Consider the following 27,725-nt stretch of genomic DNA (forward strand, 5'->3'; position numbering starts at 1 on the left):
CCAAACAAATGTGGTCTAAGTGATCAGATTGGATTAACCAGTGTGCATTGGAAGAACTAGGTCTGAATGGGGCCTTTGAGCTGGTATATTTGGGTATATTTGTTTGAATTAAGCCCACAGGTTGGTCATGTCCAGCTCCTCCCCCTTGTCACCTGTGGGTTCAAAATACACACAACAATAAAAAGATGGTGTCAGCCAAATGCCAAACACTCATACACAGTCTGCAGGATATGCATCTTTTGTAAAACTGTGGTGTTTTCACATTGGAAGGAACTTTAATGGCAGAGATGGCATTTTCAGAACACGTCTCCAGTGACTCCCTTTCATTAGTCTTTAGGGAGGGTAATGATATATCTTTAAAAGAAAGTTATCCATGTCCTCATTACTGGAATAATACTCCCATTTGCACATATTAGAATAAAATGCCTGAAACGCTGCATTAATTTGTTTTTGCTCACATACTAAAGAACGCTTACAATCATATATTCCTGGAATATAGTGTTCGTTTTCCATTTGTTTTAGTCTGAGTGAGAGCATTTTTCCAGTTTTTTCACCTGATTCAATGTATTACTTGCATAACTGAAAGCAAGATGTCTCTTCAATAGCAATAGCAATAATAAGATCACTAAGATCAGTAGGCTACCTATCAATATATATCAATAACTCATTAGAGTCAGTGATGACGTTGTATTCTAAGTAGTGGCGAGTTTGGCTTGGAAATTCTGCTGGGGGGCTGTGCAAGAAAATATTATGATTCAATTCAGAAATATCATAATCAATACCCTCACAACACAACACCTGACAACAAACAGGTGATGTCAAATTTACAGTTGAATAATGTCATCACACAAAAAATGCCATATGTTGTCATATCAATAGCACCACCAAACGGCAGTGTTCAAGATCTTACTTTATCAAATACTCAAGATCGAAACAATAACGTGACAACTATAAAAACACAATTCACCACTCATGGCGTGAATGGCGCACAACCGATACACAGCAATCAATATACAAAGTCACCACCCACAATATACGACAGTCAAACAGATATTTCACCTCCACAGACAAGTACAGCTCCATGAGGTTGTGTCCCCCCCACACACCCACACACGTATCGCCAGTTACGCATTAGACAAATTCCACTATAATTCAAACGATATGTAAACTACATCATGAATTCCATTTAGATTAAAAATTAAGAATAAATTAGACTCACTAAAGACCTTTTCCTCTTCCACCACTCCTGGTTGAATGACCTAGTTTTGTCTTTTCCCTCTTGAGAAATGATTAAATCCTCCGGTTGATATGCTCCCAAATGTTTTATCTCCAACTTCTGCTGAAGTAGTAAAGTCTTAAATCGCACACTAGTCAGGAAGTCAACTCAGTTCATCATGCAATAAATGAATTAAACATTAATTAGCTACTGTATGCTACTATATCAGCCGAGCTAGTGCAGCCTGTGCAGTACCCGCCCCTTGCTTCAAATCAGCCAATAAGAAACGCTCTGGGGCCCTGAACTCCATTAGTTCATCAGTCCACAACACTGCAGGCCAGAGCCGTCTCAGCTGAGCCCCACTGAGCGGAAACAGAGGAGACGGAGCATCAGGCACAACGAACTGTTCGCACACAACTACACTACAAGAATGGTCTACAGCGAAAATTGCGTTCATCAAATGTGAAAACTTTATTACTTATTAACTTATGCGAAACGAGATTTTTGGCACAGGAAAACTTGCCCCTAATGCAAAGGAATATAGGTAGGTCAATATAGCTGGAAGATGTGGAGGTAAATAACTCTTCAGTATAATGGCTACATTTCTAAGGACACACACCCAAAATGTTTCAGATCTTCATGTAGGCTGTTCCTCATGTCGCTTGGTTGTAGACCTCTGACCAACACATTCAATTTTTTTTTCACAATTCAAATTGGTCTGCTGTCTGTCTCATTAGTACTAATGTTACATCTGCCCATGAAGATGCGAGAAAGCAGACAGTAACAAATGTCCTAACTGTTTATCCCACACCTTTATTGTTTGTCTGTGCGTGTGTGTATTACTCTGGGCAGCTTGTCAAACAGTAACAGGGGGATAGAGTGCAGCAGTCTCCACAGAGAGCCATAATGTCACAGTGAGCAGTGGTCTAATGAATAGGATTCACCCCCGGCCGGAGGCAAAGTTAATGAACTCCTGCTAGCCGGGATAATTAATGCCAGCCTGCTACCCGGCTGGACAAAACACTCGCCTTTTTCCCTTTCTCCCCTCTCCGCTCATTCTCCATCTTGCTGCCTTTTCGTCATTAGTTTTGTGCCGCGCCAGAGGTGAGTTTTAGGGAAATGTATGGCTCACGAGGGAGAGGGTGATTTTTTTTTTTTTTTCCCCGACCAAAATAATCAGAGGTAAGAGGTAAATCAGAGGTGAGGAGTCTTCAGGTCAGAGATAGATTAGGGGGAAATTGGGAGACTTACACTGTGGGGAATATGCTTTTCTCCTATCTCCCTCCTCTACTTTCCATTTGCAGAAAATAATGAGCTGAGTAAAACTGCTGTGGCTCTGTAACAGCCAGGCCGGAGCTGCGTACTGCTTGGCCCTGCAGGAACAGTACACGCACTCAGAATCAGCCTTATACCTACATTGTTTTTAAAAAGATCTGACCAGCAAATATTGCGGAACATTTTGCCTGTCTCGCTAAATTAGCATTTAATTGGCCTCATACCTCTGCCCAGTATGTGTGTGTACCACAGCATTGTAAGTAAAAACGGCCAGGAAGCCTCAGGTTGCGAAGACTGTAATTTACAAATCACATGTTCTCTCCCTTCTGGGTTTTATTTTCCTTTTAATAAATCGACTCGACCACAAGTTCGAACATAATTCTGCATACTGCAGTGTTTTTACGGGATGTTAAGTTGCATGTGTGTTGCATACAGTAATCTCTGATCGCCTCCTCCTGCCTCCCAGTACACCTCAGCGCTGACGTACGATGGGGTGATGGTGATGGCCGAGGCCTTCAGGAACCTCCGCAGGCAGAAGGTGGACATTTCCAGACGGGGAAACGCCGGCGACTGCCTGGCTAACCCCGCCGCCCCGTGGAACCAAGGCATCGACATGGAGCGCACCCTCAAACAGGTGAGGAAAGAGAGGAAAAATGAAAGCGTTTGGAGGAGGTTCGCGGCGGAGTTGTCTTATACGTTGTGTGTGTCTTCGACTTATTTCATGTTAGTATTCACTCTGATCTTTAGAATCGTAGCTTCGATGCGTGGTTGCGCTTTTAAAGAGGTGCGTGTCAGCTGGCGTGTAGTTACAGCGGTACCCATTAGAGGAAGCAGGAGAACAAAAGGTTCAGTCTCTGGAAGAAATCATATTTGGCAAAATATTGAATCTTTCTAATGCCCTCAAACCAGCTGGAAGTGTATTTCAGCCATGTGATGCACATAAACAAAATCTGTCTTCATTAATTAAAATCTTCCATCTATTATAATACATTAAGTGGGAGCAGAAAAACAATCGTGTTCATCTGTATCATGTCATGGTGTGTGTTTCTGTGTCCTCCTCTGTGTGCAGGTCCGGCTGCAGGGATTAACAGGTAATGTCCAGTTTGACCACTATGGCCGCAGGGTCAACTACACTATGGACGTGTTTGAGCTGAAGAATAACGGACCCAGACGGGTAAAACATCACGCCACACCACTTTCACACTTTGTGTTGTGCTGAACATGCATCAATATTATATTAACTAACTTATATTAACTAAAATGACTGAAACCATCCTTGAAAAAGTTATATGCATTTGACGTGTTTTATTTCCGCCCAACTCACATCCACTAACATGGAGGAGGTAAAGCTTATGACCTATACTGCAGCCAGTCACTAGGGGGAGCTGTGCTTGCTTTGGCTTCACTTCAGTCTTGTATAGTCAAAACAAATCATTTTTTTTCTCCTTTAGTAGCAGCTGAGTTTGGCAACACATCTTAGAGGTGCATTACTGCCGCCAATTGTACTTGACAAGAGATTGAACCCCCTAAAATCTGTACAATCTTTTATCTGATTTTAATTTTGTACATACTGGCCAACATCTGGATTGCTCCCTCTTATCTGGCTTCTCTTGGCCATCATTTTAACTGTGTTGGTGCATGTGGCACAATTTTTTATGTAACAAAGTCACTCTCTATACAAAGGTTGAAGTAAATAAATAAATAAATCCTAATAGGTCAACAGAACACTGAAAAAAAAAAACACTTACCTCTTAAGCCATTAAGGACAAAAATGTCTGAAAAGAAAAATTATTAATATATTTTTTTTGTGCATAAACCTCTTAAAACCACTTTGGCACTTTACAAAACTACCAATGTTTCAATCATTTTGAGGATTTTAATTCTTCAATAATTGGCAGTTTGATTAGGTAATGTTGCTTTTGTTTTTGTTTTTACAAAAAATAAAATAAAATCAGATAAAAATTTGCAATTTTCCATGAAATGAATGTTGGGAGGCTGGGGCATTTTTTTAAATTAGTTTTTGATATGACCAAGATTATCTAAAATATTGACTTGATTGCATTATTAGTTTTTGTGTAGCATTAGATTTAACATTTACTTTAATTGTGTTACTTTAATTGGTCAAAAATGTCCCATTGACTTCCATTATAACCACAACACAACATAGACATTTATTCTGCAACATTAGGGCTTTATTTATGAGAAAAGTTTCAAAAGCCATTCCTCTATTATATGGCTGTTATTTCATTAATTTTGAATTTTTTGTGCTTGTGTTATTGATACTACTTTGAGGTGTACGTGTGTGTTATCCATAAATCATCTTAAAATTGTGGAAAATGTATTTTATATTCTAGCGGCCTGCGCACGCATCCTTGTTAGCTGGTAAACTGGCAACAAATTTAGTTGCGTGTAATGTGTAAAACATGGACTGCACAGGGTATAAAACAGGTCAGAGACGTGCACAGGTTGCTATCTTGAAAAATACCCAGAGGCTTAGATGATCCAGTATGCAGTGTGCCCATTTTCTGTTATCATAAGTGGGCTGCCATTGTTGCCTGGATTAGCTTCAGCCTCTTCTAGCGCCTCTACGTGCCCTATGAGAGGCTGGCTGTCTGTAAATGAAATTCACTGAAAATGGGAAAGAGAGGGGGGGAGAGGGAGAGCACTTGTGAGAGTGATGGCGAGAGGATGAAATGAAATAGAAAGCAATCAAGGTAGAGAAGGAGGAGGGGAGGAGGAGGAAGCAGGAGAGGAGTTCCTATCAATCAAATGCTGCTTTGGCCTGTTGTACCCCACCAATACAAGGGTCCTATCAGGCCTCGGTGTCCATATATATATACAGTATATATATACACACACAGTGTGTGTCTGTCGTATTCTCCAAACAATAATTGCTGATTGTTTCTCAATCATCCTAATGCCCCAGCACAGAGGAGGCATCAGCCAATCACAGCTCTCCATTCCCAGCATCCCCGCTCTGACTAATTATCATTACCTTTATTATCTTTACCTGCTTTAAAATAAATGCTTCAGCGCAATACTTTGTTTGCAGATATAGGCATTTTATTCGATACTGTGCATCATGTAGGACCTCACAACAATCCTTTGTCACAAGATGTTCATACTGTGGCAACAGTTTCTCCCAGAAGGACGTCTGTATGAGGACGGTAATGTCAGCTGAAGGTGACCTAGCTTTCAACATGAGGAAGCATCAACGTCAACGTGAATCTTGAAACAGACATCTCTTGTGAGGGAGTTTCGTTTGAGTCCAGGCTGTAATTCAATATTTATAACGTCTGATCTGATGACGCCATGAGGTTTAGATGTGACATACGGTATTACTTTTTTTAAAAGTTGATTAAAAACTTGGATTTTAATGACCAAAAATAGCTGTAAAATGGCAACGATGAATTAAATGCCCTGACCCATAATTATTTGGTAAAACTTTAAATAAACTTCAGTGCAGAGACAAATAACAGTGGCCATTCCTTGGGGGAAAACAATCCAATTGGTCGTCTGCATTGCATGTCAGGACTTTTTGCCTAAATAAAAGTATTTTCTCATGTAATTTATCTCCCCAATATAGTGACTTTTTCTGTGGAAACAATTGCTTCTTGTAGTATAAATCTCAAGATAAGATCCAATTAAAAGTTTTATCTAAACTTTCAACCACCTCATCACTGGACACGTGCCGAGACGTGACCACAGACACACAGGTGACATATACACCAATCAGCCACATCATCAAAACCACCTGTGTAATACTGTGTAGGTCTCCCTTGTTCTTCTGAAACAGTATTAACTCATTGCGAATGGACTATTGGCCTTTGTGAGGGTGTCCTATGGTGTCTGACACCAGGATGTAGGTTGTCCTATTGGTTAAGAGGACAGAGTCCAGGAGTTTGGGGACAGAGTGTCGTTGCTATGGGTTACGGGTGTCTGGTCGGCAACAACCTTGAAGTGGGCGGTAACTTCCACCTGAATGCCATGACCAGAGGTTTCCATGAGATAATCAATGTTATTCATTACACCAGTGAGTGGTTTTAATTTTGTGGGTGACTGGTGTATAATCATGGCATCATTAGTCACGTAAGTCCAGGAGAGGCACCATCAAAGTGAGAGAACCTTTACTTTCTTTACATCCACCATGCCATAGGAGTGTGATGCCACATGCACAATTTAATGGATTGTTGGATTAATGGTGACCAGAAGTTGTTTGATGAAAAGGAGGAGGAGCGAAACCTCGTCGAATCTGTCAGATCCACCAGTATTCAGAGTTTTCTAAACTTGTTTAACCCTGTGGAGTCGATGGACGCGCCAGTGCATCCAAATCACATGACCAGTTTCAGACGATGTAGCAGCAAGACACAGCGTCACTGAAACTCCATTTCAACTGTTGTAGAAAGTTGTAACTTCAAACTATGAACCAGTTTTTAAATTGTGTTAATAGGCCAAGTAAGACTAGACTTACTATAAATAATTTATGCTACATTTTTTTTCCTGAATATTGCATCCCATCAACCAATCAGGAAATGATGTGTCAATGGTTGCTAAGGAAGTGGGACAAGTTGTGGGAGCGACGCTATATTCAGTCTATGAGTGATTGTGGTTTTCACAGTGAAAAATCTAACTTTTTCCTACTCAGATTTTATGGTTTTAGTGTGGTTTTAGGTAAGATATAAAGGTAAAACCAAAAAATAGTCAAAAACGACCAACTATACTCCAGGGGGTTAAAGCACACAACCGGTAAAACCAAAAGTAAGAAATGTACAAAAACAGAAACAAAATACTTCATCTTTATTTAGAGTTTAATTCACCAAACTTTTTTTTAAAACATTTCCTCCCAAAATTATCAAGATGTTTAGGATCTTTGCTCTTTTAAGATTACATTAACAAAAACCTCCTGAATAATGTCCCAGGTTGTGCACGTGGCATTGAACACCACGTAACTGTAGCGTCAGAACCTCATATTTCGGTTTTACCCGCAGATCGGCTACTGGAACGACGCAGACAAGCTGGTGCTGATCCAGGACTCTCCGCTGCTTCCGAACGACACGTCCGGCATAGAGAACCGCACCGTCGTAGTTACCACCATCATGGTAAGGGACCGGCATGTGTGCACACACTCAACACTCAACACACTCAAGCATGCACCGATATTGCACCAGCAGTTTTTATGCTAGGAAATGATTTTATCTGGCTCCAAACCAAACATCAAATAATAATAAAAGAAAGTATATAGTGGTCAGTTAGTACATTTCTGTTGTAAAAAGCTGCAGTTTGTCCAAATGCACCATTTCTCTTGTTTTTTAAGCCATAAAAACACATTTAGTAGCAATGTTTTTAGTGGAAGACGGATGAAAAAGCACATTCCAGTAAATAATCTCAACATAAAGCCCTTATATTATAAACCGCGGCTGCCCAGATTTCAGGGATAACATGCTACGACAACATTTTGAGTACAGAAATGGGTTTCGTTTTTTTTGTTAAACCAACAGAAACTTCAATAAAACTTTATACAGCACCTGAGCTTACCGCCATCACACACAGTCTTTGATTTACTGCACCAATAAACACCTTGAAACGCAGCTGCCGTCACCGAGGCATTCGTTCTTGTCGCAGAGATAAGACTTTCACACAACCACAAAATCAAGCACACACTGCACAAACGGCCGTTTGCATGGCATGCGAATCTCTGGCTGTGACAGTGGCCCCCCCTCCGAGACGGGCGCCTACTGTACACGCAGCCAGATGTTGAGCGTGCATACAGTGTAGCAGCTGGGTGGAGGAGAGAGGAAGGAGGTGGGAATGGAGAGTCACAGCTCAGCACAATCCCTCCCTCTTTTCAGCCCCTGATGAGGAACCCCATTTTAAGAAACTGATCCCCCCCAGTTGGACGCAAGCAGGATATGAAAGCCCTTAATGGGAGAGAGAGTGATGGACACAACAGCCTGAGAGCCCTAAAGACACTGGGGGAGAGGAGAGAGACACGGCAACTATGTTAATGGACACCCTGTTCAGAAATCTGAGCGAGAAATGGAGCCGTTCAGAGCCGTAATGGAGCCCCTCGAGAGGAAAATGAAATGCAAATGGAGGGAAAAGACAGTCTTTTTTTTTTTGGTTTTGTTTTGTTTTTCTTTGTTTTTTAAAGGATGTTGCTTGTGGATTGAGGCAAAAAAAGAAAAAAGAAAAAAAAAAAAATGGGCCCCAACTCCAACCAGCACAGTGTCTGTTTACTAGCATAAACAAGCTCCCATTACACCTGCTTGTGTGTGTTCATACATTGTCACGCCTGGTGTGTTTGTGTGGCCAATCGCAGCTTGAATCCTATCCTGTTTTGATATTGTAATTTTTTTTTTTTTGCATAAGATCTGTGGACCCTGCTCTCGTGTGAATACGCTGAACTCGTGTTTGCTCTAAATCTGTCTCTTTCTCCCGACTATCTGCTCTACCGTACAGTATATTACACACTCCGAGGGCTTCGTTTAAGCCTTAAAACAGCTTATAAAGACTAATGCGGTCATAATCATCACCGTTCATATCCATCACGCTTTTATGCAGCATGATATTATGTAGTGACGGCTGCCTTTCATGCACGCTTTTAATGTTTGTTTATCTTGAGAGTAATGTGGGTTTAGTACAAACTTAATGACTTAGTGTTATTAGATATTTCAGTTGAGAAGCCCTTATAACGGAGCAGTTTAACATGTTGGGAAGTACACTTGTTTGTTATTAAACTCTTGATTAGCTGCCCTCTGGTTTTACTGTTTGATTAAGCTGGGCTACTAATATCCCAGACCTACGTTTGCACAATGTTCACACCATTGAAATCCATATCACATCTGAGATCCAGCTTTACCAGCTGCACACGTGTCTCATTTCTTGGCCTTTAAAAGATGTCTGCAATAGAAGAGCAACAAAAGAAGAAATGAAGCTTGTGGTTTAATCTTAATCAAATCTTAAGTATGAGGTGATGGTAACTACAACACAGTCGTACACAAGTTGATTTTGCCGACAACAACGAAAGAGCAGTTAACACATTTCTCAATGCGTCGTATAATTCATTGAGACTAGGAAATTCTGTTTGGTTGCCCTTAGTAGTAGGAAAGTCCTGATCGGTATTGAAGCTGATCCAGGCCTTTTTTTTAAATGTTTGGTATCAGGCTTGAGCTAAAGCTGATCTTAAATAGTAATTTAACTCCGCTGTAGACTAAAACCTGAAAGGTCTTCAACAGGGGGCCCACAACCCCTAGGGAGTCCGCGGATGTGCTGCAGGGAGGTCGCAAAATCTTTGATTGATTGGACATTTTTATATACATTTTAATTTTAATTTTCCTCCATAAGCTCCCCCCACAAATTTTAATGTCTTTATATAGACATTAACATGAATCCAACATATTTTAGTAAAGGGATAAATGGAGGCAACACTTGACTCATTCATCAATACAGGACTTGTCTCAAAAACCACTGTTTCACAGAGCGCCACACTAGCCGAGACCTGTCAATCTAAACTTCCTGTACACAGTAGGCCACGCCCCTATTGCTGCCGAGCCAATCACAAGGCTGCATATTACACTCTGTCAGGTTCCTCAATACCACAATTGGTCAAGAGTCTATTCAGTACTCAGGTGAAATCCATGCTGCTATATTAGCAGAAGAGAAGCTAACAGTGCAGCTTGTTACCATCAGCCAACTACTGAGGACAACATGACTGGTGGTGATTCACTGTGTCTACTACATTTAGCTATAACTAAAGGTAAAACTTGAATCTGTAAATTATATACAGCCTATATGCTCCTCTCTTAATCTCTCAGTTTGGGGTCCTTGGTCTAAAGAACGTTGAGGACCCCTGCTGTTACGTCTCCTTTCTCTTCTGCTTTAATGAGGTCACCTACTTTTAAAGCTGGCAAAAGTCAAAGAAGAAGAACCAAAATCACGTGACTAAACACACGTGGATGTTTGGCGCGGTTGTACTAGGAGAACATCATTACATACTATCGACTTGATTCAGCAACTTTAAGACAAAACATGTTGAGTCCATTCAGGCTGGTTGAATAGAAGCAACAACATACATTCAATGCTAACGTTTAAAGAAGACAAAAATTTCAAGGTAAAAAAATATATTATGGAGAGGGTTCAGGGGTTTGTGGCGTTGGATGACCAGCACATTTATGGAGTAAAGACTTTCTGGAGCCACATTGAGGTGAATACAAAGACGAGAAGGGAAGCATTTGTTTATTTGAGATCAGACTGGACGATAGCGGGTATTAAAAGATGGGATCTGCTCGGGGGACACCAAAACATAATCGGTTTCCCCACCGCTGACAGGTTCCAGACATTTGTCCTTGCTGTTAATTAAATTATCCACGAGTTAACGTCTCGATAGAGCTGTGTACACGTGTCACTTTAGTGTTTACAACTTTAGAAGCTGTGGAGAAATATCCATTGTCACAACAAGGACACAATGTTCCCACAGTGGGGTTGCCTGCCAAGGAATGTTGTCTGTAATTTTAGCTTAAAGCACTGAGTGGATCTCTGTGAGGTCTTGTTGCCCGGAGGTTGATGCATCAACAGAGGAGCTCGCAATGGACAAGGAAACCTTTGACTGAGCCTAAACTTTTTGACTGCACTTTAAACCTGGCACTCTGTCAAACGGCTGGAGGGCAAGAGCTCTAAAGATAAAGATGCTGCTTTAATCTTTTTTTTTTCAGTTTTTTTTACTGAAGGAGGAGGAAATGTTTGAATTTTGTTGACAAATCCGAGGCCTATTGATGAAGAGCACTGAGAACACTGAGTTCAGCACCAGGCCTTTTTTGAGGCTACATAATACATACTACATTATTCACCAGTTTCTAGGACAATTCTTTACAAATCTCTATCAATTTCACTTTTTTTCCAATGCATATAAGTGACAGACTGCTTTGCTTCCAAGGCTAACTTTAGGTCAAACCATTATATTTCCAGTTATATTATATTTTGGCATTAATAGCTTTAATGGTAATGTTCACGTATTCCCTGATACCTTTGCAGACTCTAAAGAATATGGCACGTTTACTGCACATCTAATCTGCAACACAAAGACCTTATGATCTGAGTTCTTTTCTTTTTCAATGAAAAATTGAGCACATATCATTATATGGAAAGTGAAGGTTCTTTTAGAGAGAGAGAGATGTAGACAATGCTGGCTCCTCATGTGGGGACGTTAAGTTTTAGGTTTTATTGCAGCTTATTCTGCTTCATTTAAGCCCGTTGTCCTCATTAGTGGACGCTTCAGTCTGCCATCTAGTGGTAGTAAAGGCTAAAACATATTCATTTATGCTTATTAACATTTCTAATTTGCTATGACGTGCCAATTAGCAAGTAATTGATTGAGGACGTTGGGACTTCATTGTTCGCAATTCTGTCATTGCACTACTATGTTATTAAAATGAACAGTTTTATATTTTGTCACAAATTGGTGATAATTTACAATGTAAATAACGAAATAATCCCAGTGTCCATAAATGAGGACACTGTTTTTTATCAAAAAACTACTACTTCCTGTTTAGAGATGATGCTTAGGTCCGACTAATCCCAAAAAATAAATAAATTTAAAATGTCTACCAAATGAAAGCTTGGGTCTCAGGAGGTTAATCGAGTTGAAAGAGAGTTTCAGAACAGAAACATATTCTTCCATGAGGCTTGTTGTATGTTAAAAAGTACAATTAAGCATCAAAGCTCAGCACCTTGTAAAAACAAATCTATATCTATTTTTTTTCATTGTGTTTCGTTGCTTTATTATTGCAACCAGACCATAAGGAGCTGAGGATTGCCTATAGCTGTAGTGTAAGTCATTGAAGCACCATGGTCACCTTAAACCCTGGACAGGGCTGTAATGTGGCACTAAATAATAAATACAGTCCCTTAATGAAAAAGAAAAGAAAGAAAGAACAAAAAGTGGAAATCTGCTAAAATACTTTTTTTTGTGTGTGTGGTTCGATTCAGTTATCAAACACTCACTCAAATAAAAATGTGATTAGAGTCTCTGTCCATAAATCAGTCCCTCACACTGAGACATGCTAACATGCGTTAGCATCACGCTGTGCTGCCAGTCGCTCGTGGTCAAGTTATTGTCGAGTTGGCGACTTGCTGCTCATAATCACACAGATTGTTTATCTTGCACAATGCACACACAACGCCAAACAGGGTTTTTACGCAGCTCAGACGAGTCCCACGCGGGCGCATGTGTTTGTGTACGTATGGATTTTTGACATCCGTTGTGGGCGTTGTATTGTGTGTATGCGGTTTTAATGCCATGTGTGATTAGTCTCATTAGGCAGTGAGTGAAGCAGTGTGGCTGTGATTACGGAGCGGCCTGTCAGACATGCCGGTCTTAGCTGTGACGACCTCTGACGCTCTGCTCTGTTCTCATGCCTTCTGCTCCTCTGGCTGACTTCACTGTTGCCCCCCCACCACCACCATCCCACCCCCCACTGTCATAAGTCATATGGATTACAGCTGTTTTGCCTCTGATGTTTCAGCCAAAAACACTACACGACGATCAACTGGCAGATTAAGCCTTCATAATTAAAATGGTTTGGACTCATCTGAAGAGTATTATGAATTTCTTTTTTTAACATGACGTGTTTTAAGTGGTGCAGAATTTTAGTATTATTATTTATTTTCTTTAAAAAGCATTCAATAAAAATTGTTGCAGTCTGTTATGGTTTATGGGTCAGCTGCAACAAACTTATTTATTTCTAAATCTATACATTTTATTATTTATTTATGTATTTAATTAATGAGTCCATCAATCTATTCATTATTGACCTCAGCAGCCAATTAATCTTATGGATAACTACCACAAAACAGTAACCAGAACACCTACCATTAATCTCTTAAACTTTTATTCAGACATAAAATCTATGTATGAATAAATAAACTTTTACCTAATGATACTATTCATCAAAAGTTCAATCGATGGAGGCCTAATTAGGAAAGGTGTTTGGTATATTCTGCCCATAATTTTGCAAAGATAGTTTTGGGTGCGAATTAACTTTAATGGCCTATGCAGATTTAATTGGAATTGCATCTGTTATTATTGATCTGCTAAAGGTTGCTTGGATGCTTATCTGTTCTCCAGCTGTGAATCATGAAACTTTGCAAGAGACGGACAAAACTCCTAAAAAAAAGTCTGGGCACTGAAATAACTAGCAGCTCTCTATCAAATGTAAAAGCTGAGTGGCACAGCTTTAAATTTAATTACTTTACTCGGCGGGAGTCCGACTGGGAGATGCAGGGTTTGGGGATTATTTAATGTCGTACAACAACAGAAAGAGATGCGTGGGTTCTCAAATTGACGACCTCATGCTGTGTGTACACGGCACAGAGTGGAGTTAAGGGAAGCAGGGACGACTTGCAAAGCATTAATATGGATGCATGATGCACTGGGACAGGAAGAGAAGTCAGAAAAGCATGACTAGGCAGAAACGGATGCAGTCAGAGTGAATGACTCGATGCCAAAACAAGCCCGACTCAAGTTGAACGCTTAAAGTAATCAGGGTGGCCACATTCATCTACGCTGTGACCCACACTGTGTCATAGATCTTTTGGTTTGCTGTGATTTAAATGGTTTCTGTGCTCGTACTGTATCTCCAAACAAATTACTTTTGTCATGGAAGGCAGCGTGTTGCATATTGAGAACGGGAGCAATTTATTCTGGCGATGTGTTTGCTTGACATTGCCCCAGGCAAAAGCAAGGTAAACCAAAGACTCCTCTGTAGGGGGGAAAATGCAAATGGCTCGGCTGAGCCCGTGGCACGACAAAATGTTACTGTACAACATAATAACAGCATTTTCCTCTTTTTTTTTATGACGGAAAAAAAATCTTTTTGGAAATTGCAAGAAATTAGTCGGAAAAATGTACTTAATTCTACTTAGCTCGGTGGTTAGCACTTTTCTCTGGGTACTCCCACCTCCGAAGACAAGCTCGTTAGGCTAATTGGTGACTCTAAATTGACCCTAGGTGTGATAGACTGTACCGGGTGTACCCCGCCTCTTGCCCTATGACAACTGGGACAGGCTCCAGAAACCTAGTGACCCTAGTTAGGATAAGCGGTAGTAGAAGATGAGAATAAATCCACTTAATTCATTTTTGACCGAGTCCGTTAGAAGACAGATGTATTCTACTGATGGTCATGACTTCAGGTCATGGTCAAGAATGAGCTGAAAAGAAAGATTTGAGAGGGGAAGTATAGTTACAATAACAGTTTTGAGACTCTTATCAGGAAACCTTGTAAACTGAAAGATAATATTTCCCTTGGCGAGCCTCAGATTTAATGACACATTTAGCAGTTATTACAAGACTGATATTTCAGTCCCTTCAGGAAAATACTGCTCAGCTTTCATAACCAAGTCAAATAGTTTTCAAACTGATTTATTGATTGCAAGTCGTATTCAATTCGCTTCGAGATTACAAGACACAGTCTCCACCTTTTAAAACATGAAACCAGTGAAGGTCTTTTCTTTTTTTCGTGATCTGTGATTTAATTAATCCACACAAATGCAGTACCAGCAGTTGCCAGCAGATGCCGCTATCTTGGCTTCACTAAATGCTTTAAACCATTTTCAACACATTTTCTTCATAGTGATTCATTGTATTTTTCCATGTGAAACACTTTTTTTAATATTTTAAACCTTCGTTGCATCCATGTTTGCTAGCTAGCAGTCACTGTGTTTCTAGGATTTTCTACTGCCTCCACCATTTCATCATGTGCACGCTTGAGACATGAACATAACGAGGGCTCACTCATTGAACCATCGCTCCATAGCCACTAGTGTCCAAAAAAAAAAAAACTCAACAGGGAACCTTCAACCTCAACCCTGGTTAATCCTGTGTGTCGGTGTATCAGTGCGAGCCCTGGTGTCTGTGTGTCTGTCGGTCTGACGGTGTGGTTCACTGGTTATGGTCCCTTGTGTAGGAGGGTCCCTACGTGATGCTCAAGAAGAACTGGGAGATGTACGAGGGCAACGACCAGTACGAGGGTTACTGCGTGGACCTGGCCTCGGAGATCGCCAAACACATCGGCATCAAGTACAAGATCTCCATCGTCCCGGACGGAAAGTACGGCGCCAGGGACCCAGAGACGAAGATCTGGAACGGCATGGTCGGGGAGCTGGTGTACGGGGTAGGCACTCTTTGTTAAGTTGGCTTTTCATCGTACTGTATGTGACTCATCTCACTGAAGCTTTGATTTCATGCTGTCACTACGAGAACTCATGGTGGTATTTACAGACAATACTCTTTTCTCTTTCTGGTCTTTTAGTGCTGTCAATAAATCTGTACGGCAGCTTGGCTTCTGACAGGAAAACTGAGAGCGGATTCAAAAACAGCTAGAAATTAGTCGTTAATATCCACTTGAAGCTGAGACGCCTTTAAAGAACAGACGCAGAAAATTTAAACTGCTGGAAACGTCTGTTGCAGTTATTGAATCTAAAAAAAAAAAAATGAAAACATAATATGCGTGTCAAATAAAATAGGCAAACTCCAGGATAAGGAAGAGAAGAACATGATCATTTAAAACACATAAAAGTTGCTGGTTTTTAGTTCATATTAAATTCAAATCTCAGTAACAAAACAAAATAGAAAACTGACAATGAAATGCACTGAAGCAGTAAATAAATCATAAATAAAAGCCGATAGTTTAAGAGATCCTGTGAAACGTAAATTACTGACGTCTCTGCTTGCAGCACTGTTCCCGGATAATAAGGGAAGAGGTGCATTAGTGCAGCATTAGAGCCGAGCTTTGGGACGTGTTTAGGAGGGGAACTGCAGGTGTGGAGCTTTATAGAAACCTCAGGGATGACGTCGGATGTGTGTTAGTGCTGCTGCATCATAAAAAAAGATGCAAGGACAAAAAGCATTTCTTGCAAGAGATACACACAAACCCGTCAAACCTAATAGAATATATATGAATATAGAAAACAAAAACACACACTCTCTCTCTCTCGTCATTTTTCCCCGATGAGCTAAGTGCCATTTTCACAAAGTGGCATTTTTCTCACCCGGCGCCTCTTTTGGCGTCGGCGGTGACTCACCGTGAAAGTCGACCGCAGAGAGCGCGAGCGGAGCCGCGGTTTCGGGATGTGTCAGGACTGATCAAGCGGTACAGGGAACTTTTGGTGTAAAGCCTAACCGGGGCGGCCAAAAAGCACGGGAACAAAAAAGTGCAGCTCCATTCGCTGCTGTTTTCATCTATTTAACAAGGACCCACAGATTTGCTTCGACTGGAAATCACGGCCGACGTTACTTTAATATAGATCCTTTAATACGGAGAGTTGAGTGTGAATATTGTGCTTTCACCGAGTCCTCAAACTATTTCTTTTGGGCTATTTGAACCCAATTAATACTGAGCCAGAATCGTTTTTTTTTTGAAGCACTGTACTTCCGCGTATCTGCTTGTCAAAGTCTCCTTTTTAGCTTTACAGTGCAAGTTTCCTTTTTCAAGATCATTGAGGCTAAATGCTAATTCTTTCGCATTTCCATATGGCTTGAAGGTTACTGTAGAGGACTGAGAATAAAACATACTTTGGGGCAAAGATGCAAGCTGGGTAGATAATGAACAATGTCACATTCAGCTGAAGGTGTACTTAAAAAAAAATATATAATGTGGCGTGTAGCCTGTAGTGCAGCACAGAGTGTGTGATTGGGGGCAGAGGGGAAGCTGGTAGCTTCTTCATGGGAACGTCTGAGGACGTGGAAGTTGTCAGCACTTTCCTGTCTAAGACTTTGCTCAGAGACCATTCATTTCTCCCCAGCTCTCGCTGAAAAGACCCACGCTACCACAAAAGCCCTGCCTCCTTTTAACCTGCCATGTATTTTAGCTCGCGCTAAATGCCCCGAGGCTGTCATCTTAGTGCATTTTGCTGAGGATGAAAGAACTTAAATCTCTTTCATTTCCTTTTCCCTCGCTGCTGTTTTCTTCTTTCCTATCTCCTTAAGTGTCGGATGGTCGTAACGAAACTTTAAATTCTTGCTGATATTAAGCCCTTTGCTCCAGAGCAAGCAGGCAGACAAGGTCGCAAGTGTTAACACTAAGTCACTAACTGTAATCTGGTTTGTGGATTTTCAGCAAAGCAGCATGCACTTTTCCACAGCTGCAGACCTCAGAGGTGGACCTATCCCTTTTTTTGCCTTCCTGTGCTGTAAGCATATTTCTCTGACACATTATTTCATCCTCCCTGCTGATTCTCCTGGAGTTCCAGCTAAGCCTTTGAGCATTAGAGAGGGATTCAGAGTTTCTTTTTCAATTTCTTTTTTTTCTTTATCCCCCCCCCCCTCTCTCTGTCTTAACTTGATCACTCTGAGGCGTGTACGGCTGCCATCCGAACTCGATCGCTCAGCGATTTGCTCTGTCAAGGGAGAATCTCACGATGTGAGCACTGTAATTCTCCGTTTGTTGTTTGATGACTGTCTGACTATTGGCCTTTGGGATGTTGCTTCGGTGAAGAAGTGTCATTCGATCGTAGCCTGCTCCACTTCAGACATGCGATCCATCATTCAAGTTTTGCCTTTCGCGGATGCTAACCAAAATTCCTCTCCGTCTAAATTCCCACAGAAAGCGGAAATCGCTGTGGCCCCTTTGACTATCACGTTGGTCCGGGAGGAGGTGATCGATTTCTCCAAACCCTTCATGTCGCTGGGTATTTCCATCATGATCAAGAAGCCCCAAAAGTCTAAACCGGGGGTGTTCTCCTTCCTGGACCCGTTGGCCTATGAGATCTGGATGTGCATCGTGTTTGCCTATATCGGCGTGAGCGTGGTGCTCTTCCTGGTCAGCCGCTTCAGCCCGTACGAATGGCACACCGAGGAGCCCGAAGAGGGCACCGACGGTCCGCCTAGCGACCAGCCCCCCAATGAGTTTGGCATCTTCAACTCTCTCTGGTTCTCCCTGGGCGCGTTCATGCAGCAGGGCTGTGACATCTCTCCAAGGTAAGACACGCTTTCGTCAAACTGTTTCTTCTCTTAACTTTCTCCTCCTCCCCCCTCAGTGTTTTGACACGTTGCATGACCTCTAGGCCAGCTCTAATCACAGTGCGCCATCATGTCAGGTTGGATTGTGTCTGCGTCAGTGTGGACGATCATGCAAATGAGCTTGCGCTCACTCCGGTGTGAGCATTGTGTACTGAAATCCCTCGCCTGTCAGTCCCGTTAAGACCTTCGTCATTATTTCAAACATGTCTGATTGATGCAAACGGAAGCCGAACAAATCTTGACGCCCCGCTGTGACGAACCGTCGCCTGTGACCGTGTAGAAGGAGAAGAAATAACACATTAGCATGTTGTTTGGTCCCGATGTTTTGTTTTTAATCACGTTAAACACGTTACTGACATAAAAGAGACGTCAGGGATTTTCTGATTCGTTTTAAGGTGCATGTGTAGACAAATATCTAAGTGATTTAATTCATAGATTATTGTGGTGACGTGAAAACCTCAGAAGTCTACGTCTACTTCATCTAAGTCTACTTGGACTTTGCAGCTTTGCGTTGATTAAGATGGATTTAATGCAAAGGAACAGTTCATTCTTTTGGGAAATATCTGGTTTTGCCAGAGAGATAAATGGCTTAGAAAGAAACAGCTACTCTGTCTGTGTCCAGAGTTCAAATAAATGCCTCCCAACTCCTCTGAGGCTGATTAAATCATTTGATCCGTGTGTTAGTAGATTCGTGTTAATTCATTTGTCTGCAATGGTGGATCCTGATTTCTCTCAGAATATGGAAAGTAACCTTGGTGTCACACAGTTTTTAAACCAATTCCTCACGTTGGGGCAAAACCAGCGGGTGTCAGATATCACCATGATTGGCTGATCCTCCTCTCGTAGTTCATCTTCAGCTCCTTTGAACGTCAAAATATGCAAATGATTTTCAAAACAACACCATCATCTAGAATGAATAAAGCATAGGCCAACTGATCGGCACGAATCAGGACCCATCAACCCGTTTCTCCCGTTGAATGATGAATACATACTACTGCCACCTGCTGGTAATAAGGGTATTTATTTTCACGTAGGTGCAGAACAAACATTGTAGCCATTGGCTGTACACAAGCCACATGAGTCGGCTTAAATTATCAAATTATTAAGTTTTTTTGCCCCGATCCGATCTTAAATTAAAAAAACAAAACACACAAACGATGACTGAAGCCGTGTGCCGATCGGATCGTTTTAACGCCTAGATCAGAACATTCATTTGTTCATTCAGTTCGGTGACATCACTCTTCGCGTCCCGCAAGAAATCATACAACAATATTTCCCAAAGTATTGAACTATTCCTTCAGCTGTTTCTTAAAAAAAATAACTTTTAATGATCATATAAGGATTACATCTTCTACTCATTATACACTGAATGGTCAAAAAAAAGCCGCCGCCAAAATGGTCACACACAGCAACAGTCACTGCAGCTTTGTTTCGATAAGAAGCTTCTGCAGTGTCACAAGATCTATTTCCATCCAGTGTCTTCAACAAGATGTTGTATTGATAATGGGAGAGTCTGACCCCTGCACAAAACCTTCTCCAGCACATCCTAAAGATTCTCAATGGAGTTAAGGTCTGGACTCTGTGGTGGACAATCCATGCTCCCTGAACCACTCTTTCACTATTTGAACTCAATGAATTGTGGCATTGTCATCTTGGAATATGAGGGAAGAAAAAAATCCACTGATTGAATAACCTGGTCATTGAGTGTATTCAGGTAGTCAGCTGACCTCGTTCTTTGAGCATTATGTTGCTGAACCTAGACCTGAGCTACTGCACCAACCCCAGATCATAGATACAGTCGACACTAGACGTGATGGGGGCATCACTTCATCTGCCTCTCTTCTTACCCTGATGAACCCATCACTCTGGAACAGGGTAAATCTGGACTAAATCTGGTCAGACCACATGACCTCCTTGCTTTTTGCTTCTTGCTCCAGAGTCCAATCTTTATGCTCCCTAGCAAATTGAAGCCTTTTTTTTTACAGGTCAGCCTCACTGATTGGTGGTTTTCTTAAGTCTACACAGCTGTTCAGCCCCAATCACTTGATTTCCCTTCACACTTTATGTGTGGAAATGCTCTTATTTTTTTTCTTATTTTATTTTTATTTATTTTTTTTTTTCCTTCCAGTTTTTAATAATGTGTTTTTAACCCAGTTTTAGTAGTTTCTGCTTCAGTCTCCTTAGATGTTTCTATGCTTGATACATGCCAATGATTTGACCCTTCTCAAACAGACTAACATTTTCTTTATGACCATGGAGGTTGTGTCTTTCCACATGCTTGTTTCAGAAATTACAATTTTACTCATTGCATCGGTACTCATACCTATTTGTTTAGCTAAATCCAGGTGGTGACTTTTTTTTTGGCCAGTCAGTGTATATGTGTATTTTGTCTTATAGATTATCTGTAAACCATTTCTCATAACCTGCTGTACATCAGTGACAGTTTGCATGCAGACTTTAGTTTAGAGGCATAAGTTTAGAGTTATTAAGTTTCAACTCCCGTCCTGTCTTCGCTGCTCACGCTGTGTGTTGTACTTGTGTGTCGTGGCTTATTGTACATGTGGTGTGTGTTTATGTGAGAGAGAAAGTGTCTCTGCTAGTATTGATTTTCCCTCTATCTCTCTCTCTCTCTCCTGAACCGCTGTGTTGTGTGCTTGTAAGAGAATCACTCTCGTATCTGAGCTCCAGTTACATCAGGGGCCATGTTTCTTTGTCTGAAAGCCGTGTTTGTGTTTCATTACGTGTCTGCGACTTCTCTTCCCTTTGCCCAAATTACGAGAGCCGAGCCTTCAGACTTGCGGCAGGCAGATTGGTTGTCCGGTAAAATACGGCGTACTTTGGAAGGGTGGAGAATTGTTGTTTGTTGCGTGGCTTAATGGCCAGAGTGGATCTTTGATTCCCAAAGATCAGGCTTCCCCGTCCGTCATCGCATCCTCTCGTCTGACGTGGTGGAGCCGGTGAAAGCTCTCTGTGGTTTCCCATTTTCTGTAAAGCCTTTTTGTAGCAGTTTGTGTGGCTTTGTCAAGCTTAAAGTTCCAGCAGATGATTTGTTTGGGTTATTTTAAGCTACTGCTACAATGGCTCCCGTGGCTACATTTTAGCTCTTTCAATATTATAAGTCTGTTATCTGTTTAAAGCCCTTACGGATCCTGCACTGTGATAGAGTTGGTAAGATTTTAGGATGATGAAAGGAGCACCAAAACCGGCCTGTATCTTTCAGCCGCCCCCCCCCACCAGCGGAGAACAGAGACTCACACACACAAGATGGCGGATCCTGAGGTACATTAGAGCGCCTTCGAAATTATAGCCCCGGCTTCACGTAAGCAACCTATAGAGGAGACTGTGATTAAGCGCACCCATTCAAGGAGTGCTTGCTTTGTTCACGTATGTGCAGACCACCCCTCCCACCCACCGCCATCACCACCACCACATCGCCGCCTGCCTGTGTGATGCAGATAAGGACTTAAGAGCTGCGCAACAATGTTGGCACCTGAATAAAAAGTCTACATTTCAGTCCTCTCTCTCTCTCCTCCCAGTCTCTGGCTGCGGTCCCCGCTGCTTCCCACCTGTCACCGCTAATCCCAGCGGGCCTCTCCCAATCCATCAGCAGCACAGAGAACCTCTCGAGCCCAGGAGCGCTTTCGCTTCCAGTTTAGCCTGACAGGGACAACATGCAAATCCCCTTCACACAGGGGAGATTAGATGGCACGGAGGAAGTGACAGGGGCCGAGGTGAAAGGGACAAATAATTCGAGGCCGGGGCCGCGGGGCTCGCTCGTGTGTTGCTGCAGGGAGCTGGCTGGACGGTGGGAGCCGCCCGGACTGCAGCGTCCGAAACTTTCGGGGAGTCTACACGCGCCGCAGGTTACGTAAGAAGCCATCGAGCTGCGCGCATAATTTACAGTGTTTGCGGCTTGGAGCCTTTCTGGGAGCGAGCTGCGATGGGGTAAATTTTGTTCCATCGTGATTGGCGTGAGGTCACGCTGCGTCAGCTTTCATTAGAAAGAACAGCACAGAAACCTCATGCAAGGACATCATCATATTCTTATCCTAAACCTCGAGTCACATTCATTCTCATCACTGCACAAGTTTGTCATGAATTACTCATTCGAACCTGGCAAACGCCACCTCTCCACATTTGTCAGGTTTCATTAAACAGCTACGTAAGGCCACTTGTTGCTTTACTTTCAGTGTGTGTAGCTCCTCCGAATAAACTTGCAAAAATATAGCCTATAATTTGAGAAAAATAGAGCTGAATTCTGCAAAGCCCGGCTTATTCCTCACTAAATAAACAGTTCAGATATTTGCTGCCTTCAAATGCAACTTGTAGTAACAGCGTGGGGAGTCATAAAAACGATAAAAACTAAGCTGGACCAGTTGGCAATCTCGCAGTCCGATTAGTTCATTCAAGAAATGCGAAGGAACAGTGAAAGGATAACGCAACATTTCCCTCATGCATATTCTGAAATTACCACACACCTCCGCTCCGCTGTTCCTGAAAATGTCAGCGAACACGTCACAGCTCTTGACCTTAATGAGAATTTCCACTTATGAGGTTGTTAAGGGGCGTCCGTCCACGTGAAGTCCTGTGAAGATGGCAAACACGGGCGGCTGGAAGGCAGCCGCGTTTGAAGGACGCGGCCGAATGCTTCGCACAAGGGGCTCGACGCAATCTGTTGATTCAGGAGCTGCTGTTCCTCTAAGCCAGTTTAAAATATTTAAAACTGCACTCGGTCATAAATGATGCATGCTTGCTAGATAGCTTGCTACCTATGTTTTTAAACGGAAAGCTAGATAACCAAAGATATACCGCCCTATCCGCGTTCCCGAAACCTCGGCTCTTACGTGCCGCCGCTCCTTATTTATAGCCGCGGTTCGTGTCCTCTTGTGACTCTGCCGCTCTTTGTGTGTAGATAAGTTTGACTCATTTCACGACAGCTCGGACGGGAAAGGCAGAGGTTGAAATAGCGCTGAGCGTCCTCCTCTCCTCCTTGCTCTCTCCCTCTCTTTTGCTTTTAATAAGGGTTAATACCCCCTCTGCTCCCTCAAGGCAGCCCATAATAATTAATTCAGTGATTAATATCCCGGTCTCCAGTGGCAATGTCTCCGTGGAAACCAGAGAAGAGGGGAGCTTAAAATGAAACGGTGACACGATAGTCTTCTTAATTGACTACAAATCCCAGGTGAATAGAAGTTATTCTGGTGTTTTCCTCTTAAGACCGCGGGATCTAAGTCAGAAAGTATCAATGTAAATATCGAGGCAGCCATCTTCCACCTCACGCAGGTGTAAACTGATCGTGGCTGAACCAGGTGTTTCCAGTCACTTCCGTCTCTTTGACGCAGACGGATTATCATTGTCTCCTCTGCTGAGTCAGCGCCGCCACATCTCTGGCGAGCTAATGAGGAAGCCGTGATTGGCTTGATTGGCGCTGATTAGCTCGGAGTGCGCGCGCGCGGATGGCAAACTTCCTGACGGCTTCAGACGAGACGCAACTTTTAATTTGACTTGTGAATTTAGGCCAATAAAAGCTGTCGTATGAAAAGACCGAAATGACTTTCAAGTGGTCTATCTCCGAGGCTCCTATTATTCCATTAATTCGGTGCCAATTAGTTTTGTTATCCAGCTGACACACTGCTGTTCCAGTGCATCGCTTATTGCTCGTGTCAGCGGCGCTTGTCCTTCTTTACACTCGGCTGATTTGTCGTGAATTATTAGCTGTGCTCGAGGCCCTCGCTGCATCCATGTGCAGTGGTGGTCTATAACTTCAAAGCCGAGCGCCAATTTAGCATTTCTTGCTTTGAAATCGCGGTAGCAGCTGGTAATTAGTTAGCTTTTATCAAAAACAAGCTTCTCCGGTTGCCATTTAAACATTTATTTGTTTTTCTGGAGCGAGTGGTTCAACCTATTTTTGGACTTTCATTTCCATAGATACCCACATGAGAATGAAATAAAGACGAAAACACAACAGCTATTTTAGAAGAAGGCGAACAACACTGTGCTCGATGTCCTGACTCTGAACAGATGTGCAGCTCATTAAATGCTGCGACTAAAAATGTGTTGAGCTTTGATATAGCCTCTCCGATCGCAATCAGCACTTGCCAGACGTCTTGAGGAGGTGAACGCGAAATGACAGATCCATTTGTGATACAGTCTTTCCGCAGCATGTTTTGAGCTACTACTCTAGTCTTTTGAGCATCACGGAGCGATCAGATGTCAGGTGTTTCACAAAAAAAAATAACAAAAAGAAGAAGAAAAAAAAATCCTGCAGATTTATATCTCCTCGAGAAATAATGCAGCTGTTTCTGCAGAGCATGAAAGATAAAAGAGCGTGGGATATCTGTGACAGTACATCCACACCTTAAAGGCCTGCGTTAACAGCCAGCGCTGTCATTTGAGCAGGCAGATAGGCATCAAAAAGAAGTACGATGTTACGCTTAACTTCAGAATATTTAAGTAGAAGTTAGAAGTAGAAGTTTGTCTTTTATTCCCAATCCTCAAATACATGAGGAAAGTTCATCGGTGGCCATTTTAGTGTTTGGTTTTTAATTTAAAGAAAACTGTTGGAAGTGAGAGTGTTGCTGAAATCATGTGTGAAAGAAATCAGCATATCTGTGCTGAGTCAGACAGACGTTTTAGGTGGATTTATCGTTGAATTCTGTCCTCGGAGGTGCGGCGCAGATTATCTGGTAATGTGAGACGTTTAGAGATCCACTCTAAAGACTCTTGAACCCAAACAAGGCTCATAGGGGCTATTTAGGATGATTACATCAGTAGTTGCACAGTGAGAGTCTGCAAGCAGACGGAGCAGCTGACGGTGTTGTCAAACATTCTTGGTCTCAAGGCTAACGTGCTAACTAGCATACCGCTGTTGATATTGGAATTTAACAATTAAGACCTACACTTACACCTTCTGTTTTATTCTTTCCTTCTCCTCCTTCTTCTTCTTCTGCCTTCTGATGCAGATTTCGTTGCTTCATTTTGTTGCCGCTGAATATTTAATTAACGCCCCATTAGCTCTACTGCTGCGCCGACGCTACGCGTGACGTCAGTTTTTCACCTGCGTGGATGAAAGTGAACCTTCTAAACGGTCAAACGGCCAAAACTTTGGCTGTACTTCACCTCAAACGATGCAGACTAGGCAACCTGCAACAAGGGAGGCAACACCTGGGATTCGATTAAACATCTGACGACGCATAGCATTTTTCTTAAAAGTCGAGAAATGTACCATCTTTGATAGCCTGCCAGACCCAACCCCACTGTTGAGGGGGACCACACTGCAAATTAATATTCTGTTCACATCACAAAATGCATTAAAAATAAAAAGGCACAGTTTTTGGATAAATCTTGCACCAGGTATGTTTCAAAGGTTTGGCATCGGTATCATATAAAACCTTAATCAGTAGTAGTATGAGCGCACATACAAGGAATTTGACTCTGGTCACTCAGTGGTACAAGACAAGCACTTACATAAGCATAAAACTAAAAGCGTAAAAAAATAGAAAAACTGTGCAACATAAATTAGACTTAAATCAGAATATAGAATTTAGAGAAAACAAATAACTAAATAAAGGGCAGGAGCAGATATTTACGATCAGAGCGACAGCCCAGGGGAACGACTGTCGCACAGGGAAGGAGTCTGAACAGATTGTGTCTGGGGAGTGAGGGGGTCCGTGAACATTTTACTGGCCTGCTTCCTGACCCTGGACCGGTACAGGTCCTGGATGAAGGGAAGGTCAGTATCAATAATCTCCCCCTTCTCAGACCTGATTGTCCTCTGCAGTCTGTCCCTGTCCTGTCTGGTGGCTGATTCAAACCAGACTGTGATGGATGTGGTCAGGGCAGACTGGACTATTGCAGTTTAAAAGTTGTTCAGCAAGGTGTACAACCTCTGCTGGGCCTTCTTTCTGTCAATGTGGTGGGTCCACTTCAGGTCCCATGAGATTGTGGGAACCTGGAAGAGTCCACGGTAGGAGGGGTTGATAACAACACTCCATCCCCACTGAAGTCAGTAGATGTTCAGCCAGTCGATGCACCACAGTCTTCATTTTTTAGTTTACCACCATTTCACCTGAGGTGGTGCATTCAGTGTTCTCCGATCTACCATTACGATCGTATGAGTTAGATCCTATTGTTTTTCCAATCTTGTAGTGTGGGCACATTTGAAATCAGAGAGAAGAATATCTGTGAAATTTCTCCTGAAGTTTGTGCCTGACTTCAACATCAGCAGGATGTTAAAACTCCTGCTGTCTGAGCCCATTAATGCGCTGGAGAAGTATAATATGCATATGTTTAGTCTTCAGATGTAAAGATCTGGAGCGGCGGTTTGTCGGATGTGAATATGTCACATAACATTATCTCACTCCAGGTGTCACCCAGAGACCAGACTACCACCCCCTCATTTATTCAGGCCCTGCTCAAGGCCAGAGCCGTCCATCTCTCCTTTCACATTTTTACTGCTTTTATTTAATGTCTTTTCTTGCCCCCCCCCCCCCTTCATTTCTTTCCCTCAAATCCTGTGGAGAACCTGCACACTCTGCAGCAAATCATATCTGACAGCGGCTTTTTTTTTTCTTTTCTTCCCCCCCCACATCAGAGGAGGGGACAAAAATGGAAGAAAGAGGGAATATGAGCAGCGAGCGCTATGAAGTCTCACATCACAGTGTGTCGGATGGTTTGCCGACCGGTCAGCGATACTGACGCAAACCGTATTATATTTAATCCTGATAGGAGATTTGCTTTGCTTTCATTTTTTGCTGATTATCTCAGAGTTTCCATTTAATTTTTCATTTAATCTCATTTCATTTAAAATTCACATTTTTTTTTTTTGTGGCTCTAGATGGTGAAAATAGACATTATACCACATTGAGTGACAGAATCAGTACATATACAGTATATATATATAATATATGGGCTAGTTGTTCCAGTAGTTCTTTGAAGCTGGGATGTGTACTCTGTGTGAAATATTTAAACCCTGGTTACCCCTTTCATGGCTGCACACATGCATCATGGATTCTTGATGTCTTGTGTATCGTTTTATTACACACAGTGTAGTTTGGTGCAAATCTGAAGGAAAAGGAACAGCAGCATGTAGATCATACCAGCCACGGTACATCCGTCTGTTAAACCTCCATTTAATAAGTACAAATTAACTTAACCGGGAGAGGAACATGTAAGCTAATTGCTGAAATTGGAGTTATTTTATTTTTCTTATTCTTTCCACCC

General features: G+C 42.1%; 1 protein-coding gene across 1 annotated transcript in view; it reads left to right on the forward strand.

Moving 5' to 3' along the window:
* gria4b (glutamate receptor, ionotropic, AMPA 4b) overlaps positions 1-27,725 on the forward strand; it is a 125,130-nt gene that overhangs the window by 80,971 nt on the left and 16,434 nt on the right. Inside the window, exons 8-12 of the mRNA XM_047607800.1 lie at positions 2,958-3,125; positions 3,561-3,665; positions 7,480-7,590; positions 15,451-15,657; positions 18,088-18,461. Coding sequence (XP_047463756.1) covers positions 2,958-3,125; positions 3,561-3,665; positions 7,480-7,590; positions 15,451-15,657; positions 18,088-18,461 — 965 coding nt within the window. The remainder of the gene's footprint in view (positions 1-2,957; positions 3,126-3,560; positions 3,666-7,479; positions 7,591-15,450; positions 15,658-18,087; positions 18,462-27,725) is intronic.

Source organism: Mugil cephalus, chromosome 15, assembly GCF_022458985.1.
Source record: "Mugil cephalus isolate CIBA_MC_2020 chromosome 15, CIBA_Mcephalus_1.1, whole genome shotgun sequence".
NCBI lineage: Eukaryota > Metazoa > Chordata > Actinopteri > Mugiliformes > Mugilidae > Mugil > Mugil cephalus.